Source organism: Tetrao urogallus, assembly GCF_951394365.1.
Source record: "Tetrao urogallus genome assembly, chromosome: 1".
In the NCBI taxonomy this organism is placed as follows: Eukaryota; Metazoa; Chordata; class Aves; order Galliformes; family Phasianidae; genus Tetrao; species Tetrao urogallus.
Window position 1 is genome coordinate 181,387,833 of NC_136813.1, and position 25,731 is coordinate 181,413,563.

Below are 25,731 nucleotides of genomic sequence, written 5' to 3' on the forward strand. Positions count from 1 at the left end.
ATGAATCTGGCAAATCAACCATCCACTGTATTTTTTTCAAATGAATTAAAAAATAAGAAACTTTACAACAAGTATCAAAATTTGACAATAATTATTTTAGGATTATGCTTTTCAGGATTATCCAATTATCCAGAGGCTAAAACTTACACTATACTAAATTAACCTTGTGAATAAATACGTTCTTGTCATGTTCAGAATGCTCATTTGGCATCGTCTTAAAATTTCTGACTATATACAGTTTGCATCTGAATTCACATAACATAGACCTCAACCATCTCCTTGATATGATTAATTTCAGCACGTCTCTTCAAAGAGCAGAAAAAAATTGCAACTCTTTTTTTAAATTTCTGTCATCTTTTTAACAGGTATTAAATGTACTTGCTTATCTGTATTACTTCAGATGTGTAGTTTGTCATAGAATTTGGACTACTTGTTCTAAAATATTGTTAGAATTTTAATTATGCCTAGTAGGGCAGTGGCTTCTTACCAACCATTACATAGTAAATTTTGAAAGAAAATTAAAAAAAAGAAAAAAAAGGAAGAAATCAGCAGTAATGTCACTACCACTGTAAACTTCCTAGTACTGTATTTTGGCAAACTCAGAGGACTGGTGAAATTGGTGAACTGTTGATATTTGGAAATAGAAGATACTTAACAATATTTGCAAGGAGGAAGATGTATTGACCCTTGAGGGATGTCAGTTGCCACAAGACACCGATGGTACTTAGCGATATTGGTGAGAATGCTTTGGCCTAGCAGTCCAGGCAAATTTTCAGTCACTTTGAAATTCACTTATCCAGCCTGTATTTTATCCATTTGACTATGAAGGATACAGTGTTGAAGGCCTTGTTGTAGTCAAGATACACACACTACTGTTCTCCTCTTATCCAAAGATTTTGTTATTTCATCATAGAAAGCTATTGCATCAGCGAGGAATGCTTTGTACTCAATAAATTCTTTCTGGCTGTTCCCTGTCACCTGTTTATCTTTCATTTGCTTGGTCATGGCTTCAAGGAGGGTCTGCTAAATAAACTTCTTAGGGACCTAGGTGAGGCTGAAAGACTCATAGTTTCCTGGATCCTTCTTCCCATTCCTGAAGGTGAATGCGACATTTCCTTCCTTCCAGTCATTTGACATCTCCTGTTACTTAGACCTTTGAAAAATGAGGGAGGACTCAGTGACAGTGAATATGCAAATGTGATATGCTTCAGCAGCACGTGCTAAAAATCCCATGTGCTTAATTGAACTGTATAGTGTTAAACATTTCCTTGAACTGCAATGTTAAATTTATCAAACTTCGTGCGAATAAAAGTAGTATCATATGTTTCTTAGTATTTTGCTTAGAGATTGAAGAAAACACCTTTCATTTGTAAAAATAAATATGATGATTTAAAAACACTTGAGGTGGGGTTTTGTTTTTGCTATTATATAAGGGCTGCTCTGAAAGTAATGCCTCCTACTTTATTATATTGGCATGTGACATCAGAGACTGATGTTGATAGTATGACAGTGGAGGCTGAAAAATATCCTGACAATATCCAGTTATGTTTTATTGCCATTCTACTCATGAAAGCAGGGGAACAATCTGGTGGAATGGCATTGAAATGCATATGAAGCAAAAGCATGTCACTGAATTCCTCCATGCAGAAACAATGGCACACACTGACATCTCTGCCAACATTTTTGAATGTTTATGGAGATCAAACATCTGTGCAGTGAGTTCAGTGAGGCAGTGGGTACTGCATTTCTGCAGTGCAATATCGGCAGTGGGTCACCTTTGCTGGCGCAGGTTTTTACAATCACAGCATGCAGGCTCTTGTTCATCACTGGCAAAAATGCAAAATGCTAGTGACAATGACTGTATTGAAAACTAATTTAATGCCTTCTTGTGCCACTCTTGTAAGTGAGACTTTGTTCTGTCAAATAGTGTTACTGCACTCTTTGTAAATGTTGTAGTTTCCATGGAAATAAATAGGAGGCATTACTTTCAGAGGAATCTACATATATACAAATGTAAGATAAATTAATGCAAATATAATGTTAATATACATCCGGATTTCTTTTAGTATTCAGGATGAATCAATGAGACTCATATCTGAAGGCTGCAGATCTCTATTTAAATTTGCCATATACACATATTACTAATGGAACAATACAACTTTTATCAAGGTGAAGTTAAAAATAAATGTTATAGTCTGTTTGTTTTACTCATACGGTAAGCTTAGAGGCATGAATTGTAGTAATACCCTTTTAAAGAGATGTACAGATTCTGTCTGTTAGACAAAACTTACAAAATACTCAATACATTTGACTCAGATGACAATTCTTTTTTCTCTTTCATTTTTATTATAATTTTATTGTAATTAATATTAATATATGCCAGGCCACTCTGTATATTTCACAGATTTCTGCAGAAACTTTTAAGAGAACGTGGTAATTAAAAGAATTCTGTGGCATGTCCAGCTACTCCTGATGATACAAGAAGTTTGCACAAAGGAATGTTCATAAAAATTCTTTTTTGTGACAGAAGATTGTGGGTGGGTCAATGTGAGCCAAATGGCTGTGTGCCAACTGCAAGAGTTATTCTAAGATCTAATTTGGAAGATCAGCGTATGGAAGACAAACAGTTAACATTGTTAGAGGTCTGTCATTCCTGGTTAGATGTGTCCCTCTGTAAGACATGAAGATTTGGTGAATAAGAGGTTGGTTGCTGCATTAAAGGCTGACATAGAGGAAAAGCATGAGGGTCAAGGATGTGCCTCCACAAAGATGTACATAGATTCTGAAGATAGATGTATGTTTCTCTTTCCCATGAATAAAATCAATGCCATCCTTTCAGCGACACCCCCACGAAGTCCAAAAATCTCTTCTTCTTTTTCACTGTCATCACAGTTTCTATTCTTCTCAATTTTGTGTGCTGCATCTTTGTATTACTAAAATGTGCTTTGGCAAAAATTTCTCTTGAGTGTCTCCAGTCTTGCCAGTCACCTCTTCATCAGTATTATTCTCATCATAATCTGTGTTTTGTCCACAGTGGCTCATATTTTGTCTTTTTACATTTCCACATATTTTTGTTGCAGTTTGGAAAAGTTATTCTATAGGTATTCCCAGTCTATTTTATTCTGGTTATCTAAGTATCCTATTACTACCAAGAGTCAGAACCATATATTTCTTTTGATGTGTTAATCACGCTTACAAAAGAAAAATGTCTCCAGAGTAGACAAAACTTTCAATGCAATAAAATAAATAAAAACAAAATGGCAAGTTCAAATACTAGTATATATTTTGCAGTTAACTTCTACGTCATAAATAATAAATTTTCCTTTTCACACATGAAGCTTCTGGTTTGAAAGTATAAAATACCACTCTTTCTAGAGACCATTTTTGGACAAAAAGCAAGGCTCACTGTTTCCAAGTTTACAAAGAAATAGAAAATGATGCTGGCCTGCGAAAGATTTGCTACAAGACACTTCTAACAAACACTTCATGTGCCATCTGAAAAGGCACATCTCACCACAGGTCTTGTGTAATAGTGTAACTAGTACAGAGTTCTTAAAGGTGGCAGTGTTGTATTTTGTAGTTCTGCGCATGAGGTTTGCCATTGGATATCAAATGTCCATTACTGGAATAAGGAACTACTGTGGGCTGAATGTGCTGAAAGCTATTTGGTGATTTTTGATTCTCTCTTTTCCATGCTTTTCCTCCATACTGACACTGATTATTGGGTACATTTTCCCTCTGAAAAGTGCTTCTTTATATGACAGGCATGAATATTAGCTATTAAGAATAAGCGTGAGATGGTGATTTTATCAGATCGCATTAACGAAATGAGCCTGAGATTGTTAATACCAAATTAATTTTAAAAAAGGCAGTAGGAGAGCATTTCTGCAGATTTCACACAAAACAAGGATTAATAAGGAGTCCATGTGCTCGAGCTTAAATTCTAAGAAAACTGTCACTTCCAAGATGGCAGAAACAGTCATGTACTAAAATTCTCAGATCATAAAAATGAGTCATATGACCTATAAGGAAAATCATTGTCTCTTAATAGTACTGGATGGTTTTGTTCACAGGTTTCAAAATCCAGTAAGAAAGGCTTCCCTGTATCTTAAGTTATGCATCCTTGTAGCACAACCTTATTTATAGAAGTCCATTACTTTATTATCTGTTTTGTTAGATGCATTTGGAAGCATCTAATCACTTGTAGTGATTTTTGCACTAAAATGCAAAAAAAGTATGCTTCTGTCAAGAAATATATTTCTGTATTCAAGAAGAAAGAAATGTTTCTGTTTAATAAAAAACAAAAAACAAAAAAAACAAAACGAACACATAACCTCATATTTTCAGATCTGGCCTTGATTTACATTGCCTGTCTTCTATAGTGTTTTCATGAAATATAATCTTACATTTATTTTTAAAAGGTTTGTTATTATCTTTTTTTTAAGGTTAACATTATTTTCCAGCTTCCTGTATACATTCACATATATATATGTATTTACAGTTCAGTTCAAGTTACCATGTTTCCCCACTCCATGTGGAAAGTATAAAGTCAGCTCTGAAAGTCAATGCCACTCCCTAGGTAGTTAACTCCTCAGTGGGTGTTCCTGTGTTTCTTCAAAATGCTAATTTTTGCTGACTTGCAGATCTGCAGCACTGTATGCCTACATCTAAATATCTACCAGAGCAGTAGGTCCTAATTCTAGGCTCTGATTTTTTATATACTTTCATTTGTGGTGCTTGTGGCAATAGTTATTTATTCCAGTTAGAAATTTAGTTCAATAAAATGAATGGTTTTCAATGTGCTATAAACCAGATCCACAGATGGAAACTTAAATACATCCCAAGTTTAGATTCTCAGCTTTTACAGAGTGCTGCAGAAAAACATTTTCCATTTATACAGTTTACTTTCTTTTTGCTAACATTTAGTATAAAAGCAACGTTTTCCAAAAGAACTGGTTAAAACTTTAGAAAGCATTGAAAGATAAAAGATGTAGGCACTTAATTCGCTTTTGTATCTCTATCAGTTTTTCAGGTTCTTTTAGTAGTAATCTTCTAAATAACTGCAGGAGCAGAGAAGCTCTTACTGTGCGTTTTTATTGTTAATGTTCTTTGATAGAGCTCTGGCTTTCATTTCCACCAGGCGCTGCTTGTAAAATCAATGGCAACGACAGTCCAGCAAGCTTGCACTGAAAAGCCTGTTAGTTTTCAAAGTATGCACACAAGAATCACAGTTAATTAAAAAAGTATGGGTTTGTAGTTATTCAAAATAACTTTAAAATGATACTGTTTTCATACAGTGAAGTATGTTATATGATAATGCTATTCTCTAATAAACCGGAGTAGAAAGTGCAGTGGAAATAAGAGTCTTTTACCAAGAAGAAAATTCTATTAAATGTCTAACACAATTCCTTTACAGTAATTTTCAGAATAGTTTAGCTCTGCTGTTTTGTCTTTTTCTGATTCTATAACATACTCTTGTGATAATTTTCTCTCTCTTCTATTTCATCTTGAAAAGGAGCTTTCCCAATTTGCAGTATTTCAGTTTAGCTCACTGCAGAAAATACACAGACAAAGGTTTACAGTACCTGGGCACTGGCACAGGATGTCACAGGCTCATCTATTGGACCTTTCAGGTTGCATTCAGGTTTGTACTTCACGTCTTTCTTCCATTCTGTGAAGAAGAGAATCCTTTATATGACTGGCTGCATCCTGCATTCATGGTATACTGAAGTAGAACAAGCACTGCAGAAGTCTTCCAGGGTTTTGAATTACACGACTACAGCTGTTTAAATTTTACTGAGGAATAATAGCACTATAGGTTTGGATCGCTTCCAACAAACTGTCAGATCTATAAACAGCTAGTGCTTACTGCATAATGAGAACAAGGCTTGCTTTTTGTGGCTGTAAATAACTAATTCTATGTTATGATTAGTTAAGATTTCAAATCAGGAGATTTGAAAATGCAGTTTTTACTAATGCACTAAAAATAAAGCCACCGTGCATTGGAAAAATGCAAAGTTACGCTTGAATTTCTGAGAAGGAAAGTAATTCAAATGTAATCTTTTGTTACTATTTTATAACAGTTTAAAACACATTGAAGTAGTGTTTATAATGATAATCTAAAAATAGTTAATGCCTTGGGTTATTTCAGTCTCCAACTAAGATTCTAAAGATGCCCAGTGTTTTAGAATCTGGTACTATTTTAGATACTTTCAAATATATTCTGTATCTCAAAACATACTATAAAACCGATACGAAATACTAAACCATAAGGCAGTAAAAGCCTGCCAAGGTCTTAATAAAAGCTCCCACATACATTCTTGTTTACACTGATAGGCTTCTCCAAAGCACAAAATATGTGGAAAATGGTGAAGAGTCAGAGTCTGACAAACAGAATGGTTTAGCTTCCCATTTGACAGAGTCTTTCCAGAGCCAAGGATGAGGGCAGAGGGGGCAGTAGCCTTCTTCTGACTGCTTTTTGCTCTGAGTGTCTCTTTCCTTCTTTTTCAGAAGTGCAATCATGAACTGTAAGGATCTGCCTCTAGAAAGCATGATCTAACAGCAGTCAGAGAAAAGTGGTCATCACTGAGCTAGGAAAACCGCAATCTTTCCACTTTCCAGAGGAATGAAGTGGGTTTGCTCACCAGTGTATTTGAGAGCTCTGAAAGTCATTCCACAGCTTCCTCCATTTTGGGTTTCCCTCTGATTCTGGAACAGCATTTAATGATCATGACTGAGCAATTAAGTAAACAGCTAAAACTAAAAAAGAGCATCAAATTGCATCACTGTTGCTGAAAGCCTTTCAATAGGACAGAATGGTGGGTGGTTTTTTTTTCCTCATTGGATTAACTAAGCAAAAGAGAACTTCTGTGTGGATAACATTTTAGAATTAGAAATTAGACCAGAAAATATGTTCTGTAGAACCCTGTTTTTTCCTTCATTTTAATATCGCTGTTCTTTTTAAATGTGTTCTTATATTACACCTTACTATTGTAGTACTTAAACATCTGTTTGGAAAACCCATCTGTAAAATAAGTGATTATGCTAATGGTCTTAGAGGTGGCAGTTCGGGGACCTGAGCATTTAAATAGCTCACTAAAGCTTAATTAGGCAGAAAAAAATAGACATTAAGCAAATATTTTCCAAATTATTGTAAAACACGACAGCCATTGTTCTGATTGACTATTATTATAATTCATAGTAATAATATATGGTGAATTCTAGCTATGGCTTTTTTGCATAAAATTTCAGAAGTTAAGGTTGTGTCTGTATTACAAGGATGGTAAACATTTCATTAAAAAGTTTAATGCCTTTGTTGTGACACAGAGATTTCCTTATGCCCTACTCAAAAGCATCCTAATATAGCACTGATAATCTCAAAGAGAGACTCAGAAAACCTTATTGCTTTGTCCTGCTTCTGAAGCAGAACAGTATAGATGGAGTATTTTCTGCTATGAGTCACAAAACTAAGATAAAGAGTGTAAAGAAATTGTATGTCATTTACTGACATTATACAAGAAGAAAAGTTTAGTGAGAGATACTTTCATTTATATTAGAAACATGGAGATTTTCAAAGAAATTGACTTATTTTTGGAGCCAAGATCTATGGCTTACTGATTTCTAGATGAACTATTCTGGCCCAAAATATTTTAGAGCAGCCTATCAATTGCTGTAATTAACAACAGGTGGCTAAGAGGTTACAAGGCACTGGGGAAACATGAATTTCACCTGTTCATCTCTTGACATGCCGTAGTGTCTGTGGGGATGACAGAGAAGCTGCTAGCAAATGTAGAGGCTTCACCACATTTCACCAGGTTCTTTCTGCTCTCACATCACTGAGAGAATTCTCTTTTTGGCAGCTACTGTCAAATTTTGGCTTCTTCAGACATATCAAGCAAGAAAGCAGGAGTGCTTAAGAAGAAAATCTGAACTGTGTTTATTAATTATCAAAGAAGAGGACTCATTGTTTATATTTCCCAATTACAACCTTGTGTAACTGAAGAATAAGTTACACACGCATTATTCTCTATTATTGGAAACGTGATCATTTGGGAGTACATTAATATAAGCTATTTTGGGTAGTGGAAAATATGAGAAAAATACATTTTCATCAATGAAAGAAACCAAACATCTGAATGTATGTCACACTTTGTTTTATCGTTCTTGATAAATTTGAAATTAAAAAAAAAAAAGATAGTCCCTTGTACACTGCAGGAGTACTTCCTCAGTGTGGAACACTGATTTTCAAGATTCTTCATTCACAATGTGTTGACAATACTGGAATCGCAGAATAATGATTCTTTACAATATCTTCTATGCTGCGGAGCGCATTCCACAAAAACAATCTTTTCAGCGTGAGAACATAGGAATTTTAAAGCAGTGATAGTGTGTGATAACAAATAAGCCAAAAGCCAAATAAAATTTCTGTGTTCCCATTGTTTGGAATTAAGAAAATATTTTTTTAAATGACTAAATGAAACGAATTTTGACATTCTCACAAATATTTTTGCATTTCACTACATTTATTTTCTAAATCTGTGGGGACAGTTTATTAGGTCTTTATATTTAGCTGTAGTTTGCTCCATGTTGGCTTTAATGTATTGTTTTAGACAACAGTATATTAGCATACAGTTAAGTAAAAAGGAAACCATTTATGTATCAGACTGAGAACTCGCAGACAAGGAATTGTGTTTTATGTAGGATCATTGTGTTGACTTCTGATCCTATAAATGATAAATATATATATATACCATACTGAGTCAAGCAGCAAAATTATGTTTTGCAGGATTTTATAACATCTTAGACTCAGAATCTTCTTTAACTTCGGAGCATCACCCCTCACAGTACGTTTGAAGAAAAAGGCTTAAATAGGATTTTCTCATCTAAAACAAAAAATGCAGTATTAAATTCCATATATGTTCTAGCAATGATTCCATGGTCAAACTGTAGTTCTTTAGCGAATCTTCTAAACATTGAAATTCCAAGTGAGTTGAGAAAGCAGTTGTTCTACTAAAATGTCCATTAGATTTCACATTATTTCAACGTCTTGTTTTCAAGAATGCCTGATGTTTCTTAGATAACCCACAGTGACTTTAGAAAGGAAATTCAAGATTAATACTTATGATATTGCAACAGCATCTGAACGTTGAGTAATGCAATTGAAACTTATCTGAATGCAAGAGATCTGTGTTAAAAAACAGTTTGAGTGAAAAAATTAGAAGCAATCAGTACAAGAGTTTTATTCGCTGCTTCGGTACAATTGTTTTTGGCTTACATGGAGGAAAACACTAAATTGCTGCTATTTGTGGTATTAAATTGCTATGCTAAGCAAGCAGTGTTTTTCCAGACAAAGAAATTAAAAATTCTTTAGACTACAGTTGACATTTTTGGTCTTTACTGAATTTCAGAAGCAGATACACTACATCTGTCCCTAAACATTGTTGAGTTTGACCTGATTATCTGCTACCTTCTATCTCTCCTTTTGAGAATGGGAATCCCACTTAGTTCTAGGTACCATACAAAGGGAAAATGACCATTTTGTTATGCTTGTGAAGACACAAATAATGTATTTCTTACTCAGATTTCAGATGATGGCTTCAGAAATATTGGCAATGGCTGCAGTGGGATTCAAAATTTGCCAATCAGTGAAATGCCAACTCTTACAGACAGATGTATTCAAGTAAGTATTTGAAATCTGAATTTTGGGGGCATATCTGATGTTAGACCTGGATTATCATCTCAAGTGATTTTGAAGAAAGTATGCAGATAAAGATGAGAATTTCTTTCCTGAAGCAGTTTTGAAAGCTATTGTTTAATTGTGTTTTAAAATCTTACTAACTTTTGTTCACTAACAGAAAATTTCAATTGTCTTGTCTTCTTTTGATACATAGGTGAATAGCTGAATTAAAAACTTCTCGTTTACATGGTTTTCCAGAGTTGCACCAAGTATAAAATATGGGAACATTCTGCTGCTAACTTAGCCCATCACAAGAAGTTTTTCAGACTTCTGCAGAAGTGTTTGTTAACTATATCACTATCTCAGGTGTTTGCCAAACTTCACATCTCCAGTTACTTCTTTGCTTTTTGTTTCCAAAGATAATAAATATATGCAAAATTTCAATTATATATTCTTAGAACTCACATGTTATGTTACTGTTGAAATGGGTTACAACTATTTGTTCAGAATTCTAACTACCAGTATTATATGCAGAATGTTTACTGATCTTTTGCTATGTGACCACATAAACATGTTAATAATTTATTTCACCTTTCTCTTCAAAGGCTCTGGTTGAAAAATGTCGACAAATAACATCTGTAGTGTTTCTTGACTCTCCTTATCTTTCTGATACAACTTTTAAAGTCCTTACTGAATGTAAACTTGTTAAAGGCAGGACTGATGGTTAGTACAATATTTCACAAAATTATTTTGAGTAATTTTAAAAATTATTCCACTTTAATCGATAAGAAATCAAGAAGAATCTTTCAACTGATTTTACTGAGTATTTGGATTCGGCCCTTAATGTATGCCAAATGTGTAACTTCATCTTATGTGTTTCAACAGGAAATAACCAAATTACTGACCTGAGTTTCAAGATGATGAGTAAATACTGCCAATACGTCAGGCATATTCATTTTGCGGGATGCCAGAAGGTAACAGACGCTGGTCTTAAGATGATTTCAAAACTGAAATATACTCTTGTCTTAAACGTGGCAGACTGCGTAAGGTGCTATCTCATATCCAGTTTCCTATAAATCATTCTAAAGAAATTTTAATAACTTTAATTGTACTCATAATAAGTCCTGTTAACATATCTTTCAGTTTTAAAAATATATACATTCTTATACTATTTATATATATATTAGCATTTAAATGTATTTATATATAAGTAGGTTTTTTTTGTTTCTGTATCATGTTTTCAAAAGTCCATTCACTATTACTCCAGTTCAAGCAAAGTAATCGGCTGTAAAAGTAGCATTACTTAAAAACTAAGGCCTATTTTAATGCAGCATGGCAAGTATCACAGCTCTATCAATATTTGAATATTGTTTATTTTTGTGAATATTAAAATAGTACATTATATCTATCTATTACTAATATACAAGCAAAACTGCCTGTTTTTGACAACTACCAGGACAATATAGTGTGTTATCTTGTAGAGGAACAATATAGTTGATGTGGAGACTTTTCTATTTCAAGTGAGTCATGTATCAGCAGAAAAAGGACCAGTGATAAACCTTCCGAAGTTGAACACTTATTCCCACTCTATGGCATGGTGATGGAGTTAAGGGAGGATGGGAACAGGAAAGGCAACCTCCCCAGCATTTCAAAATCAACAGACACATAAAATATTATGAACAAAACAGAATTGCTACTGCTCTTAAAAATTCTACAATCATGTTAAGTTTTAGGGATTCTGTTTTAATGCATAAAAATATGTACAGAATCTGATAACGTTGCATGTAGATGTGCTGAGAAGTGCTGAATAAAACTGTGACACCATTTTGAAAGTTCAGTTGTAAGGATGGGACAATTGCCTGAATATTCTAGTTTAACATTTAGAAGGCTGGATTTCCAGTGTGTTTGCTCCCTGTGCTGTGATGATGCCCACACACTTGTTCACTGCTCATAACACCAAACATTTATTGAATTATGTTAACAAAATTTTAAAAACCATTATAAAGCTATTATTAAACTGTATTTTAAAAATTATATTTGCAGTTATTTGTAAAGTTTTCACCATTAGCAGAGCTATAGATTGTAAGAAATATAAACTTTGCAAAGTGTTTCTTAAGAAAAGAGAGATGAGAATATAAAAGGGAATTATTAGCATTTATTTTTCTCTTATTTGGATAGTATATTGATATAAATATGTGCTCTGAATCAGCAACATATAAGAATTTATCACAGAAATCAAAGGGAACACCATGGTGGTGGTACAATCTTAAGAACAGATTCTGAAATATGTTGTTTTTAAGATATTAATACTCCTAATCAGTCCCTTTTTTCGTTGTCATTTTATTTTTGTCCAACTTTTTCTAAATTAGAAGTCACATGGAGTTATTATTATTGTTATTATTACTTTTTGAGGAATGAATGGAACAGAAAAAGCAAATCTAACAATTCAGAATTCTTAAAATTATACTAAGTGTTTGACTACATTTAAAAATGAAGAAAAAACTTGTCATGATTATTGGAATTAAGGAAAAATAGAGATGTGAGTAAAAAGCTGACTAAAAGCACAGGCAGTGCAGTGATTCAAACTGCTGGCATGTTTTCTCCACTTACATATGTTGTCTTCTTGTATGTTAATCCAAGTAAAGCAGTGTGTGATTTGTGTTCTTACATGATTACTCAACTGACAAAAAGCTCAACATGTGTTCACTGCACAGTTATTTCAGCAGTGCTGTTCTCACCCGTATGTTTCAAATACTCTGGGATTTGCTGTGATTGTTTGTGCTGCAACAAACTGTACAAGATAAAATATGATTCTGTCCCACTTACATTTTGGATATTTTGTTTGTCTATTACGGAACATAGAAGAAAAACTGAGAGTGAGTTGGAAAGCTAAGTGTGCAAGTAGTATTATCAAAGAAAGGAGCAGTACTGGAGCACTTACCAAGTTGTAGTGTTAGCCTTCCAAGCCTCTCAAGTTGAATGATGGATTTTCTGTTTACTAATCTTTCATAACTTATTTGTATGCTAGGAATTGGAGAGTTGTGTGTCTGACATGCAGTTGATTGAGTGGAAGACTCAAAGAAATGACTCTTCAGTCAGTGTGCATATACAGAATAGCTACTATGTGTACATACATGTACAACCTCTGTCTTCTGCTTCTGTGCTACAAGATTATTTTTCATTTAAATGATTTCTATTATTTAAATTTTTTTAAAAAAGAACAACTTATACCAAATATTGTATCAATAACAAATATTACTCCAAAATAAGGGTTAAAAGGGTTCTGATATCTCCTAGATAAGTTTTCCAAGCTGTCTTTTGAGGTGCAATCATATCTGAAAGATGGCAGTAATGGAAGTTCTCATAATTTCCAGTAGACTTTATTCAGTAAGTTCTATTTTTTAGCAGTCACAAAAAGCAGCTGAATCAAGACATAAATTATTCTTTTTTTTCATTTAAAAGGGTATTTAAAATTATCAGTATTCTTTTTTCCTTATCTATAATGTAGGCTACTGAATTTAAATTAAACATTGAATTGTACAGAACAGGAACAATACTTTCTATGGATATTGTTTGCATTTCTTATTTAGAATCATCAATGGAGGTGTACGGCAGTTTGTACGAGGTTCTTCAGGAGCTGAGCTGAGAGAGCTGAATTTGGCTAACTGTATCCATGTCACTGATGCTTCTGTCAAAGAAATAGCACAAAGGTACCATTGCCCAGTACAATATTTTTCTGATGTGATTAGACTTTCAATATGTTTTTAATGTCAAAGTTCTTATTATGTTAGTAAATTGATATAAATACACAACTGATTATATACAGAAGTTTGCACTAGTCCCTTGCTAGTTTGTGCTAGTTCCTTGCAGTAGCCCCTTGCTAGTCCCTTTTGTTATTGTAAGTATCTTAAAATGATCCATTATACCATGAAGAATTCATCAATATAAATATGGAAACCTGAGACATCTTAATTTTATGAAGAAAGGACTTAAGAGATTTTTGTCAATAACAAAACTGCATTAAATGATTAGTATGTCTGTGTCTCATTTTTGTAAGCCCAATAAATAATCACGTCTGTACAAACAAAAATTATTCAGTTGTTAAAGTCCTTCATTTCCTGGTTCTCAGAAGGAGTATTAGTATTGGCAATCAAAATATAATTTCTAAATCTCAAGAGAAGTTTGGAGTCAGTCTTTCCACTCATTACTTGATGTCTCAGCAGGCCTCTTGTTTATACTTTCATAACATTAGTTGTGAACAATTATAGCATGCTTGCTTGTAAGCAAATGCCATCTCTGATTTTTTTATGGAGTCTTGCCCCTAAAGCTCTGAGCAGAGATGCATTAGCAGTTTGAAGGGTAAACTTCTTAGACCTTTCGGTTTCGTAAAGGGAACACGCAACTTAATGTAGTTATTGAGGAAGTAAAATTCCGTCTTCCATGTGTGCAGATTTGCAGAACCTTGCAATGTCTTCATGGTTTGAGGTATTTGCAATACTTGTACATTATGAATGTAGTCTCTGGAAGTACCAACATAACATAGATGTCAAGAGCATGGTACAAACCTATGGGTCTAGAGAGTCTATTTTCATAGGCACCCTTAAAAAAATCACAGGGTTTATTAAAAAAATGTTCTTGTTATACTACATTTCTCTTTAAAAAATGGAAAGCCAACAATTATGGTTTATTTATTTATTTATTTTTAAATTTAATTTGGATGTCATCAACTGACCTACCTTAATCTACATCACTGTAAAAATGTGACTGATGCTGGAATTGAAGCTTTGGGAAATATGTTGTCAGTGATATCTATTGATCTCTCTGGAACCTGCATCTCAGATATGGTACATACATATATAATAAAAAAATAAAATCTGTTTACTATTTATCTAGACTTCCAGAAAAAAATAGAATCACAAATCACAGAACCATAGGATGGCTTAGTTGGAGGGTACCTTAAAGATTGTCTAGTTCCACCCCCCTGACACCCAGACTGCCCAGGATCCCATCCAACCTGGCCTTGAATGCCTCCAGACATGGGGTATCCACTACCTCACTCAGCAATACATTCCAGCACCTCACCACCCTCTGAGTAAAAAACTTCTTCCTAACATTCAACCTGAATCTTCCTGTTTTAGTTTTAAGACATCCCCCCTTGTCTTGTCACTATCAGACCATGTAAAATGTCAATCCCCCTCCTGCTTGTAAGCTCCCTTCAAGGCTGCAATGAGGTTTCCCCAGAGCCTTCTCCAGCCTAAACAAGCCCAGCTCCCTCAACCTTTCTTCATAGGAGAGGTATTCCAGTCCCTGGATAATCTCTGGGGCCCTCCTTTGGACCTGCTCCAACAGCTCTGTGTCCCTTCTGTACCGAAGGTCCCAAACTTGCACACAGCACTCTAGATGGGGCCTTACAAGAACAGAATAGAACGGGACAATCACCTCCCTCTCCCTGATGGCTACCACTCTTTTTTATGCAGCCCAGGATACTCCTGGCCTTCTGGGCTGCAAGTGCTTACTGCTGATTCATGTCCAGGTTCTCATCCATCAGGCTCCCCCAAGTCCTTCTCCTCATGGCTGCTCTCAGTGAGTTCTTCTCCCAGTCTGTATTTATATCTGGGATTGCCTCAACCCAAGTGCAACACCTTGCACTTGGCCTTATGGAACCTCACTGGATTCTTGTGCACTCACTTTTCAAGCCTGTCCAGGTCCTTCTGGATGGCATCTCTTCCTTCAGTTGTAGCAACTGCACCAGTCAGCTTGGTGTCACTTGCAAACTTGCTGAGGGTACACTCAATCCCACTGTCTATGTCACTGGTAAAGATGAAGAGCAAAGTTCCCAATACAGACCCCTAGGGGACACCAGTCATGACCAGCCTCCACCTGGACATAGAGCCATTAACAACAGTCTGGCTGTGACCATCCAACCAATTCTTTATCCAGCCTTCAAATACGTGTCTCTTCAATTTAAAGATAAGGATGCGACGCGAAACCATGTCAAAAATGTTGCACAAGTCCAGGCAGAAAACATCAGTTGCTGTTTTTTTTCCACCAATGCCATCACTCCATCACAGAAAGCCACTTGGCTGGGCAAGATCTGCACTTGGTGAAGCCGTACTGGCTGTGTCAGACCACCTCCTCATCCCTCATGTGTCTTAACTTCTCTTCCAGCAGGATCCACTCCACAATCTTCCCGGGCAGAGATTTGAGGCTCACCAGCCTGTAGTTTCCCAGGTCTTCCTTTCTCACTTTCTTAAATATGGGAGTGATGTTTCCATTTTTCCAATCACTGGGGACCTTGCCTAATAGCAACAGTTTTTCAGATGTGATGGAGAGCAGCTTGACAACCACAACAGCCGGTTCCTTCAGATGTGTGTCATCTGGCCTCATCGACCTCTACACATTCAGCCTTGTGAAGTGGTCTCTGTCTTGCTTTGCTCTTACACTGGGAGGGATTTTGCTCCCCCAACCCCCATTTAGAAGTTCAGGGACACGAGAGGCTTGGAAAGCCTGACTGAATGTGAAGACAAAGGCAAAGAACCTGTTAAGTACTTCAGCTTTCTCCATGTCTGATGAGGCCAGCTCTCCCTTCTTATTTATCAGAGACTGACATTCTCATGCCTGCCTCTTCTGCCCAATATATCTAAAGAAACCCTTGTTGTTATTCACATTCCTCAGCTCCATATGCACTTTGGTGTTCCTAATCTGATCCCTGCACCAATGGACAGCATCCCTATAGTCTTCCCAGGCCCCCCATCCCTGCTTCCACTGCTTATACTTTTCCTTTTTTTTCTGTCAGCCTGACCAGTAGGTCCTTGCTTAGCCATGCTGGTTTCCTGCCTGTGTGCCTGATTTCTTATTCTGAGGGGATCAAGAGCTCTTGTGCTCTCAGAAAGGCATCCTTAAAGCACTGCCAGCTCTGTCCTGTTCCTTTGTCCCTAAGGACAGTTTCCCAGAGGACCTCATCCAACAGTTCCTTAAACAGTCTGAATTTCGGTCTCATGAAATTCAGTGTCCTGACTCTGCTCTTTGACAGCCTGCGTTCCTTGAGATCACAAACTTAGCCAGTTAAAAACTCGCATGTGTATGAAGCAGTGGAGTTCCAATATCATTAAAACGTATTTTAGAAATGTGTAATACAATGTTTTCCCATACAGAGGCAGTACCTAATAAAAGGTAATTCTCACTTTGGACATTTTTCATATTTGAAAGAGAGAAAAAGAAACAAACAAAAAAGATATTTGACAGCTCTGAACCTGATCCGTAAAAAATGTTCACTAAACCGATTTTTTTTTTTTTTCTCCAGGATGATTAGGCCTGAGGAAAGCTGAAAAGCTGGTGTTTTTAAAGGTTAAATTTTCAAAAAATGTACTTTCCACAAGATAGATTTTATGATTAAAGTATTAGTTCTAATAGAGAGACTGCACTATGCTGTGGTCTAGAAAAATAATCTCGCGTGAATGAATTGCAAACAAGGTGTCTTCAAACTGTCAAGTTGCTAAGACTCTGGAAAGCAATATAGCAAGTGTAGGAGCCAGGTTAAACATAGCAGGCCTGCACATAAGATGTTCTTGGCAGATCCTGCCTTGTGTGCAGGGTTTAGAGCCAGCTCTGCTGTTACTTTTGCATTTCAGGCAAACTCTTCACTGAACACTGAAATCTAGCAGAAACTTCATGAAGAAGTGAATGATTCTATGACTTCATAAGAAAACTGTTGCTATGTTCATTCAATTGCTGTTCAATCAGAATTCTGATCCAAAACAAAATCAAAACTGATCCAATACTTTTAGTGCAAACAGTAAAGTCTTTTTTTTTTTTAAAAAAAAAAAAGCCCTTATTCCTCACAGGGGCCTGAAAATTATTTAAAAAACAAACAAAAAAAAAAGAAACAAAAACAAACAGAAAACAAACTAAGCTAAAAAAAAAAGAGAATTGGGAAATCCAAGGAGACTTCATTTAATGTGCTTATGTTAAATATTATAAGATATTTATGTATTAAAATTACATTGCCTTCACAGGCCTTGAATTACTGTCCCACAGTCTTTCAACACAAATGTTTTCTCTCTTTCTGCAATCCATACACAGCCTCTTAAAGTGCTGCATTGTTTCTTCTTCTAGTTTTCACATAGCACAACCCATGCCGTCGGCAATAATCCAAGCTCTTCTGCTTACACTGCATTTTTAAGGCATTCAGTTTCTTCCTTCCCACAAGACAGATAAACTAAGCTGGATATTGACCATTTATCATACTTGTCATTTCTGATCTCAGTGCCTTGCTAACTAGAAATCTGTAGGTTTTCACTGTTTAATGTGTTTAACTGTATGGCTCATATTTGTAATATATACATTTCCTTATCTTACAACATGAGTTGATGGAAAGAAATAGATCAATCTGCTTTATAAAAGAACTATTATTTGTATGTTTTGACTTACTATTATTCATTTTATCAGCATATAAATGGAGTTGTATTAAGATTCTTTTTCAAGTACTGTGTCCAAATTGCTTGAAAAATGTAGTAGAAAACAGTTATTTACGTTCAGTAATTGACTCTATTACACTATGCTGACAAAGAGAAGTTGTAAGACTTTTTTTCTTTTTTTTTTCTGTCTTGGTTTGTGATACATGCAGTATGTACAACATAAGTCTGCAGTATGCAGAGAATGTTCATTTTTTTGTTTTTCAGATGATGGAAGAATCATTCAGCCCACCAAAGCAGAGCAGAATTTACTGTAATGATAATACCAACATGTACTTAGGGGAAGAACAGGGGAGAAAAGATACATTAGAGTTAGATTTTCTTACAGATTTGTACCTCGTGTATGACTGACTTAAGACTATAATCAAAATGGAAAGGGTTTTTTTTTTTTTGCCTTTCTCTTCAATAGTTTCTTTGGGACAGAAATGTTCCTGTTGAAGTCTGTCTTTCATTCAGAGAATTTGTTGCATTTGGAAGAAATATATTGGCTCAAACTTTTGCCTGACGAGAGAGCTTGTTAATACAGAAAAATACTGTAGAGTCATTGTAGACTCACAGTTATAATAAAATATACTGCTTAGGAAAAAAAAAAAAAAAAAAAAAAAAAAGGTAGTCTCTCATGTTTGCAGAAATGTATTATATTTGTCCAGAATCTATCAGTCAGTAGTAGATAAGTCAAGAAATTTCATCACTTACTTAACTTTGTACGTGTGCCTAAGTGTCTTGGTAAGTCAAAGCCAAAGACCATTCATTCACGAAAACAAATACCATCCTCAGAAGGGGATGTCAGCTGTATGTGTGTGAGGACTGCCTATTCTATTACTGTGATGGGAACACTGTCAGTCATCTCCAAACCTATTTGTCATATAAAATCAGTCCCGGTGATTCAGTGGAAATGCTTCCATGAGATGGTGAAGCAGTTCTAGTTATAAGATTTGTTCTGTTACTCTCCATATTTTTATTAAAATGTTGTAAACTATTTCTGATGTTTGATGTGATACAGCCTTTGCAGTTTTGCTCCAGTTGTGATTCTGAAAGCGAGCAGCTGCACAGTGTTCATCTTAATTCTGACACAAGTTGCTAATGCACATGGTCTGGACCACCCATCTCCTTTTGATAGAAAAAATCGTTAAATATTGAAATATTGGGACTTTCAAGAAGTCAAGCAGGATTTAGACAGTCAGAGGAAGCATAACAAAGAATAAAAAAGGAATGGTTAAAGTAAATCACTTTATTCCTGACGTACAAATATACACTGTACAGCAAGAAAAACTGTATATGCCCATCAGGGAAACTTGTCACTGGTAAATCACACTCTGTGTAATAATGAGAGGGAATAAGATAGCCTTAAGTATAAAAAACAGATAAAATACTTTAAAAATTGAAAGAACTCTGATACATTTCTAAAATTAGAAGACAAAAGTAAATACGGAGTTTGTGAAGAAGTTTTCTACCAGTTATTTCTTCATCTTCTTCCATAGTGGCTGTTATGCGTGAAAGTCTCTCTTTGTAATGACCCAAGGTCCCATTCTCTCTTCTGGTTGTCATTCCTCCTCAAGAATCATATGTGACATCAAGTCACTTAATCAGTCACAGATTTTTTGCGTCCTGGCCATGTCAAATTTGTCTTCAAATTTGAGGATAATTTGTAATCCTTGGGAACTATGCAGTAGTGGTTACATGATGGCTCTATAAACAATTCTACTTTCTTTTCCTATGTGTTTGTACTTAATGATTTTCAGATACTGGCTGTGCCTTAAGGCCAGGCTGCAACATAAATATTTACTAATATATCAATAAGATGTTTCTAAACAGTTCACAGTGGGAAAAATACATCTTGGCTTTATGCAGTTATTTAGAGTAATATTTTTTTTCTTTTTTTTGCAGTCTTTGCAGGATTCAGGATTTATGGTGTCATGAATCCATAGCCTGGCTCCACATTTTGGTCTGTTAGAAAATTAGAGTGTTAGGACTGAGGAAGAGCCTTGTGAAGGTTAGGAAGAAAATATCTATAAGCAGCAACAGACTGCAAATGAATTGGTTGCATTTGATTTCTAGATAAAGCAGTCAGAAGGAAATGATAAACATTCAAGCAAGCTCCAAATTCAAATGCTAGCAGTCCAGTTCTCTTGGGAAAGCAGAGGAAGAGAATTTGGCCTGAAGAATTAGTAACTTACTTCTGCCTAGAAATAGGAGACTACCCCAGGGAGATATTGCAATCAGTTGTTTTGGGCTCAATGTTTTGACAAAACGATTTGTCACAGTAGAAGTCCCATTGTCTGGACTCAGTATCAAGAAACAATAGCAACTGTATTTCACAAGTCAAGATTTTGTCTAGCCACAAATGGTGTTAGATACAGAAATTAAGTAATTAAGTAATAATACATTTAAGGAATGTATTATACACAAAGTCATATAGGGAGATTTCTGCTAAAAATGTGTTTACTGCTCCTCTAAACAAATCTGACGCACCTTTATATTAGCTCAGGTACTGCAGACAACACAGCTACATTTGTTACAAATTTACCAGGTTTCCAGAAAGTGTTATCAGAAACAGAAGAAACAGAACTCAGTTCTGCCATCTACAAATTACTATTAGCAAAATGATACTGCAAGATCTCAGTTACGTTCTTCTCTACTAGAAAGCGCTTGAAACTGGTGCTAGAGCATGGCTGGTATGTGCAGAAATCGAAGCATTTTAGAGAATGAGCTGAGCCATTTCTAATCAAATCTCTCCCAAATGGAAGGTGGAAGCTACTTCTTAAGAGCTCTTCCAGGATAGGGGTGACTTTGAAGTCAGTCTCTTTGATTTAGGGAATGCGCAGGAAGAGACATCTGCTTGTCTCTGGAACATGAAGACAAAGATACATTACAGATGCTGACCTTTAGGGTTACCAAGAGATATGTGAACAGAAATCTCAGGAGTTGAAAATAGCATAGCACATTCATTGCACTCTGCAGTTGGAAGGCATACACTTGCAGTTGGTTAATATAGATAATAAAGAATTGTTCTCTGGTAAGACTTAGGTGACTTTCATCTCAAACAACAAAAGACCCTCACCAGATGTTGCAGTAGATTTTCATCTTTTCATTTACAAAACTTTGGTGAAATAATAACAAATGATGTTCTGCAAGTGTTTGTAGGCCTTACATGAAGTAACTGAAATAGAACAATGCAATAAAACTCAGTTGCTTGGAAAAAACAGGTATTAGCAAAGGGTGAAATATTTCTTATAAAGTTGTTTTCCAAATAGAGATTGCAATAAATATGCTATACAAGAGATGTGGGACAAAATATTCCCTTTCTCTGTGGCACTGGAGCGTTGATCCAAGACACATGAGGAGATTTATTTATGTTAAAGAATGATGGTTTTGAAAGCCTGTAGAGCAGAAGTCATATTCTTTATGCTGCTGTCTGTTCTGCTGACATATGTTTCCAGGAGTTCTGATGATAATATCATAGCTCTGACCATATCTTGTAAAAATGTCTGGAGGCTTAGTATAGGAGACAGAAGTCTCAGAAATAGGTCAGTATTCCAGATGGGAATCCCTGATGTTGTTTTTCAGAGAATACTACTGACCAAATCAGGAATTCTAGAAAAACTAGGGATAATTAGCTACTCTATACCTCTGTTAGATTTAAATCTGACTTCAGACTTTAGATTTAAATTTAAACTTCATATAGATTCTTGCACTGAACTTGCTTGAAGAGGTTTATTGTTGGAAATGTCAGTTTTGTAATTTCTCTGTGTGATTGACAGTTCATAATGACATTCCTTGTATTCCATATCTTCAGCCTTTTCCTTTCTCAAATCTACTGTTATTAAAGAAACCCCTCAGAGGAGACCTTGATTGTTATCATAAAAATAATCTTATTGTGACACAACGTTAGTATCATCACATAAAATTATTGTAGATTAGCTTTGAAGTAATAGCAGCAGTCATTGTCTTTTAGCAATATTAATTATTTCATATTTCATTTCCAAATAACATGAAGTTGGGCCACTTTTGGATAGAGAACTGGATGAAGAAATTTTGTTCACAAGGTCACACCTATCACTGTCAGTCTCTTCTGTAAGGAATTCAAGTTTTGAAATAAACATATCTGGGGATAAAGTACATAATCTTTTGTTGCCTTGAATAGGACTGCTCTGGTCAACAAAACTTTGAAATCTATTGATTTTCATGATGCTATTGAAAACAATGGTTACCATATAAATGTGTCTGCTGAGGAAAAAGTGCAAATTTCTCTGTTTTCATAAGCAGCCAGGATTGGAAATCTGTTTCATTGTTCCATTTTTTTGTTTTGTTTTTATTCAGCCTGTGAGATTTCAGGCATTCATAAAATCTGAACTCCAGGCGCACTCTCCCAGCATTATCATTGCAGTGTCCACATCTGGGTTCCAGACACTATTTACATGTGCTTAGTTTTTCAGTATGATTTGCTCTGCGCAGCGCAGTTCACTGCCTAATTAGATAATTTTTTAACCATACGGACTGAAGCGATAACTTTTGTTTTTCAGTAAAGTTTAATGCTATGAAGAACACAGACACTCTGCTGTAAATATAAAAATACATGTTACAAAAATCAACAATTCATTTTCCTTCAGATTTAGAGCTGAAATTCAGAACAAGGTCCTGTAATCTGGTGTACAAGCAGTGAAAAAGACAAAGCAACTTCTGATCCTTTTGCACTCCTGAAGTAGGAATTTACTGAAGTTGCCCCCTCTCAATTGTCTTTAATATGTTTTGTTGGGGGTTTTTTTTTGTTTGTTTGGTTTTTTTTTGTTTTTTTTTTTTTTTAAAGTAGAATTTACCTATGAGTGTGACGCCACCATTTCAAGTGTTGTCTTCTTGTAGTCAAAATTTGTAGTTGTAATCATAGCTGTAGTCATAAGAGCCCACTGATAAGCAAACCTTATAGGCAGCAATTTTAAGATATTTCATGGTTGCAGCAAGTAGTATTTTCTTCTTTCAACAAAAGCAAAAAAAAAAAACCAACAATGAAAAGTTCTTTCAAACTCAAATTTCGATGGAGATCCATAAATCTATTTTGTTTTATGATTGTGCTGTGTCCCATGGAAGTATTTTTCACATTGTACTATTTTTCTCCAGTTTCTTTCTTTCTGAGCAGACTTTTTTTTTTTTTCTTTCTCCAGTGCATTATTTCTGTAAAGAATTCTTGACCTTTTTGTGTACTTCAGGAATAAATCAGAAGATAAACTACATGCATTCTGCTGAAGATGCTCGCAAGAATCTAGCATTTATGTGGTCTCAATAGAAGTAGATAAAATAAAACTATCTGTTCTGTTGGATTCTGTTGGATCTATGAAAATCCTGAAGAAATGCTTCAGAATCAGAGGTTAACTAGACAACAATAAGAATTACTTTTATTTTTATTTAGAAAATAATTCCAGCCGATAGGAAAGTTATTTTCAGTATCTTAGAATGGAAATTCAGACTACAGTTCTTACTGTGTAAGGATTTCTGTCTGTAACTTCAGGCAGCTCATTTATATAACATCTCCAATCCTCTTTGTAAAAAGCTGTGAAGTTCTGTGAAGGTGCTCTGTGGGATTATTTTTTTGTGTGTGTCTTAAAAGATGCTATAATTCTTAGATAGAACATTTAATATGCAAACACTGAACGTATAAGCATAGTAAAAGCAATTATATGTAATTGCATGTTTTGATTTTTATTTTTTTCTGGAATTTTTTCAGGTTTGAAAGCTCTTGGCTGCCATGGAAAAATCAAGCAGCTTTCTCTATTGGAATGCAAAAACATTAATGACACTGGGATTCAGGTAAAGCTTAATCTCTTCTCTTGATGTTTCCTGGAAGCCTCTCTATTCTTCAAATTAACCATGTCCAAACAGATGATATTTTACTCTGTGCAACTTCATTCATTCTTCATTACACTATTCTACACTTTTATACGGTCATAGAATCATAGAATGGCCTGGGTTGAAAAGGACCACAATGATCATCTAGTTCCAACTCCCTGCTGTGTGCAGGGTCACCAACCAGCAGATCAGGCTGCCCAGAGCCACATCCATCCTGGCCTTGAATGCCTCCAGGGATGGGGCATCCACAACCCTGGGCAACCTGTTCCAGTGCGTCACCACCTTTTGTGTGATGTGATTTTCTTTTTACAGTCCTTTTCATTTTATTTTTCTTTACTTCCGTGAATTTTAATGAATTTCAAATTCTGCCCTCTGCATTGACTCTGAACAATTGTAAGTCAGCTTTACATTCTACTGCACTGTACTGTGCAAATTACAACCTAAATTGCTACTATTATTCTCTTCCCCTTGCTCTACAAATCCTTTACCAAATTATATTTATTACATATTTTTCCTGCTGCTAATGTGGGTTTTCAGGTAACACTTTCTGTTTATTTAGTCAGCCTTTAGTTGAATGTCATACTTACATGACCAAGCATGGCTAGCTCAATGGAATAGTTAAACTTCTTTTATTCTATTACATGAGGTTCTTCATGTGCTGCTGATATACTGCTACATGCCATTGTCTCTCAGAGGCACAACAATATGCCTCAGTGTAATTCTGAAATCTATTTCTTACCAACAGAAATCCTTAAAAATAATAACTTCTGTTTCAATGATACGCACATGTGCTTTCTCCAGACTGCAGATTTCGTAGCTGCTTTACGGAAGGAACAACACAAATTGTACTGTGTCATTTTAAAATGTCCTATAAAAACATCAACTGAGTAATTTGTTAATATCTAATGATGAAATTAATCTGTTAGAAAATGGACTACGTGTATTTTAGCTAGATATTGTCATTCTTAGGATTTCATGCTCCCAGTGGGATATCTGTTGAATCTCTGTAATTTCCCTTTTACACTGTTTTTATTATGAAAATTATATGCCTTGTTTTGAAAATTTAAACAGCGGATCTCAACAATATGAAGCCAGATGTTGTTCCTAAAATAAGAGATTAGCTTGAACTATGCATTGTTTAGTGTTCTGACCTTAAACTTAGCCTATAAACTGAGAAACTTTCCAGGTCAGTAATCAGATAGGAAATTACTTCATTTGTTAAAAGACAACATACAAATTGAAGTTGTCGCAGAGGCAATTATTTAAATTGATGATAAGTTAAGAAGTTATACAGTGAGACAAACTTTCCTCTTCTGAATCATCAGCAATTGTAGAAATTTTTAATACTAATATAGTATTTGAACTCCATTTACAATGCTTGTAAATTATTTTGTATTTATGATTTACCAGCTCTTGCTTTTTAATTAGCTGACAATGAGATTTACCATCCAAATATTTATCCTACTTACACTGTCACTACAGTGGCAACTACATATTGAATTCTGATTCAGTCGTACTCATTATCTTGTTTTGTTACACTGGCATAGTTATGTTACTGGAAGTCTTTTTATGGGTAAAGCATTGACTGAAGACTGGAAGAGACTTGGAGGGGAAGCAGGGATGATCAGAAATACGCACCGCTTTCCATAAAAGGAGCAAATAATCAAGCACAGAACCGGTGGTCTGGAAAGGAGATGGCTGACGGAATACAGCTGAGATCTGTACAATCACAAGTGGCGC

The 25,731-nt window shown here is 35.2% G+C and overlaps 1 protein-coding gene across 1 annotated transcript in view; it reads left to right on the forward strand.

Moving 5' to 3' along the window:
• FBXL13 (F-box and leucine rich repeat protein 13) overlaps positions 1-25,731 on the forward strand; it is a gene marked incomplete at both ends in the record, with an annotated part of 76,697 nt that overhangs the window by 38,711 nt on the left and 12,255 nt on the right. The window contains 11 exon segments of the mRNA XM_079533747.1: positions 2,074-2,108; positions 2,110-2,169; positions 5,516-5,619; positions 5,622-5,644; positions 9,581-9,679; positions 10,282-10,399; positions 10,562-10,724; positions 13,267-13,386; positions 14,394-14,515; positions 14,518-14,520; positions 23,870-23,952. Coding sequence (XP_079389873.1) covers positions 2,074-2,108; positions 2,110-2,169; positions 5,516-5,619; positions 5,622-5,644; positions 9,581-9,679; positions 10,282-10,399; positions 10,562-10,724; positions 13,267-13,386; positions 14,394-14,515; positions 14,518-14,520; positions 23,870-23,952 — 930 coding nt within the window.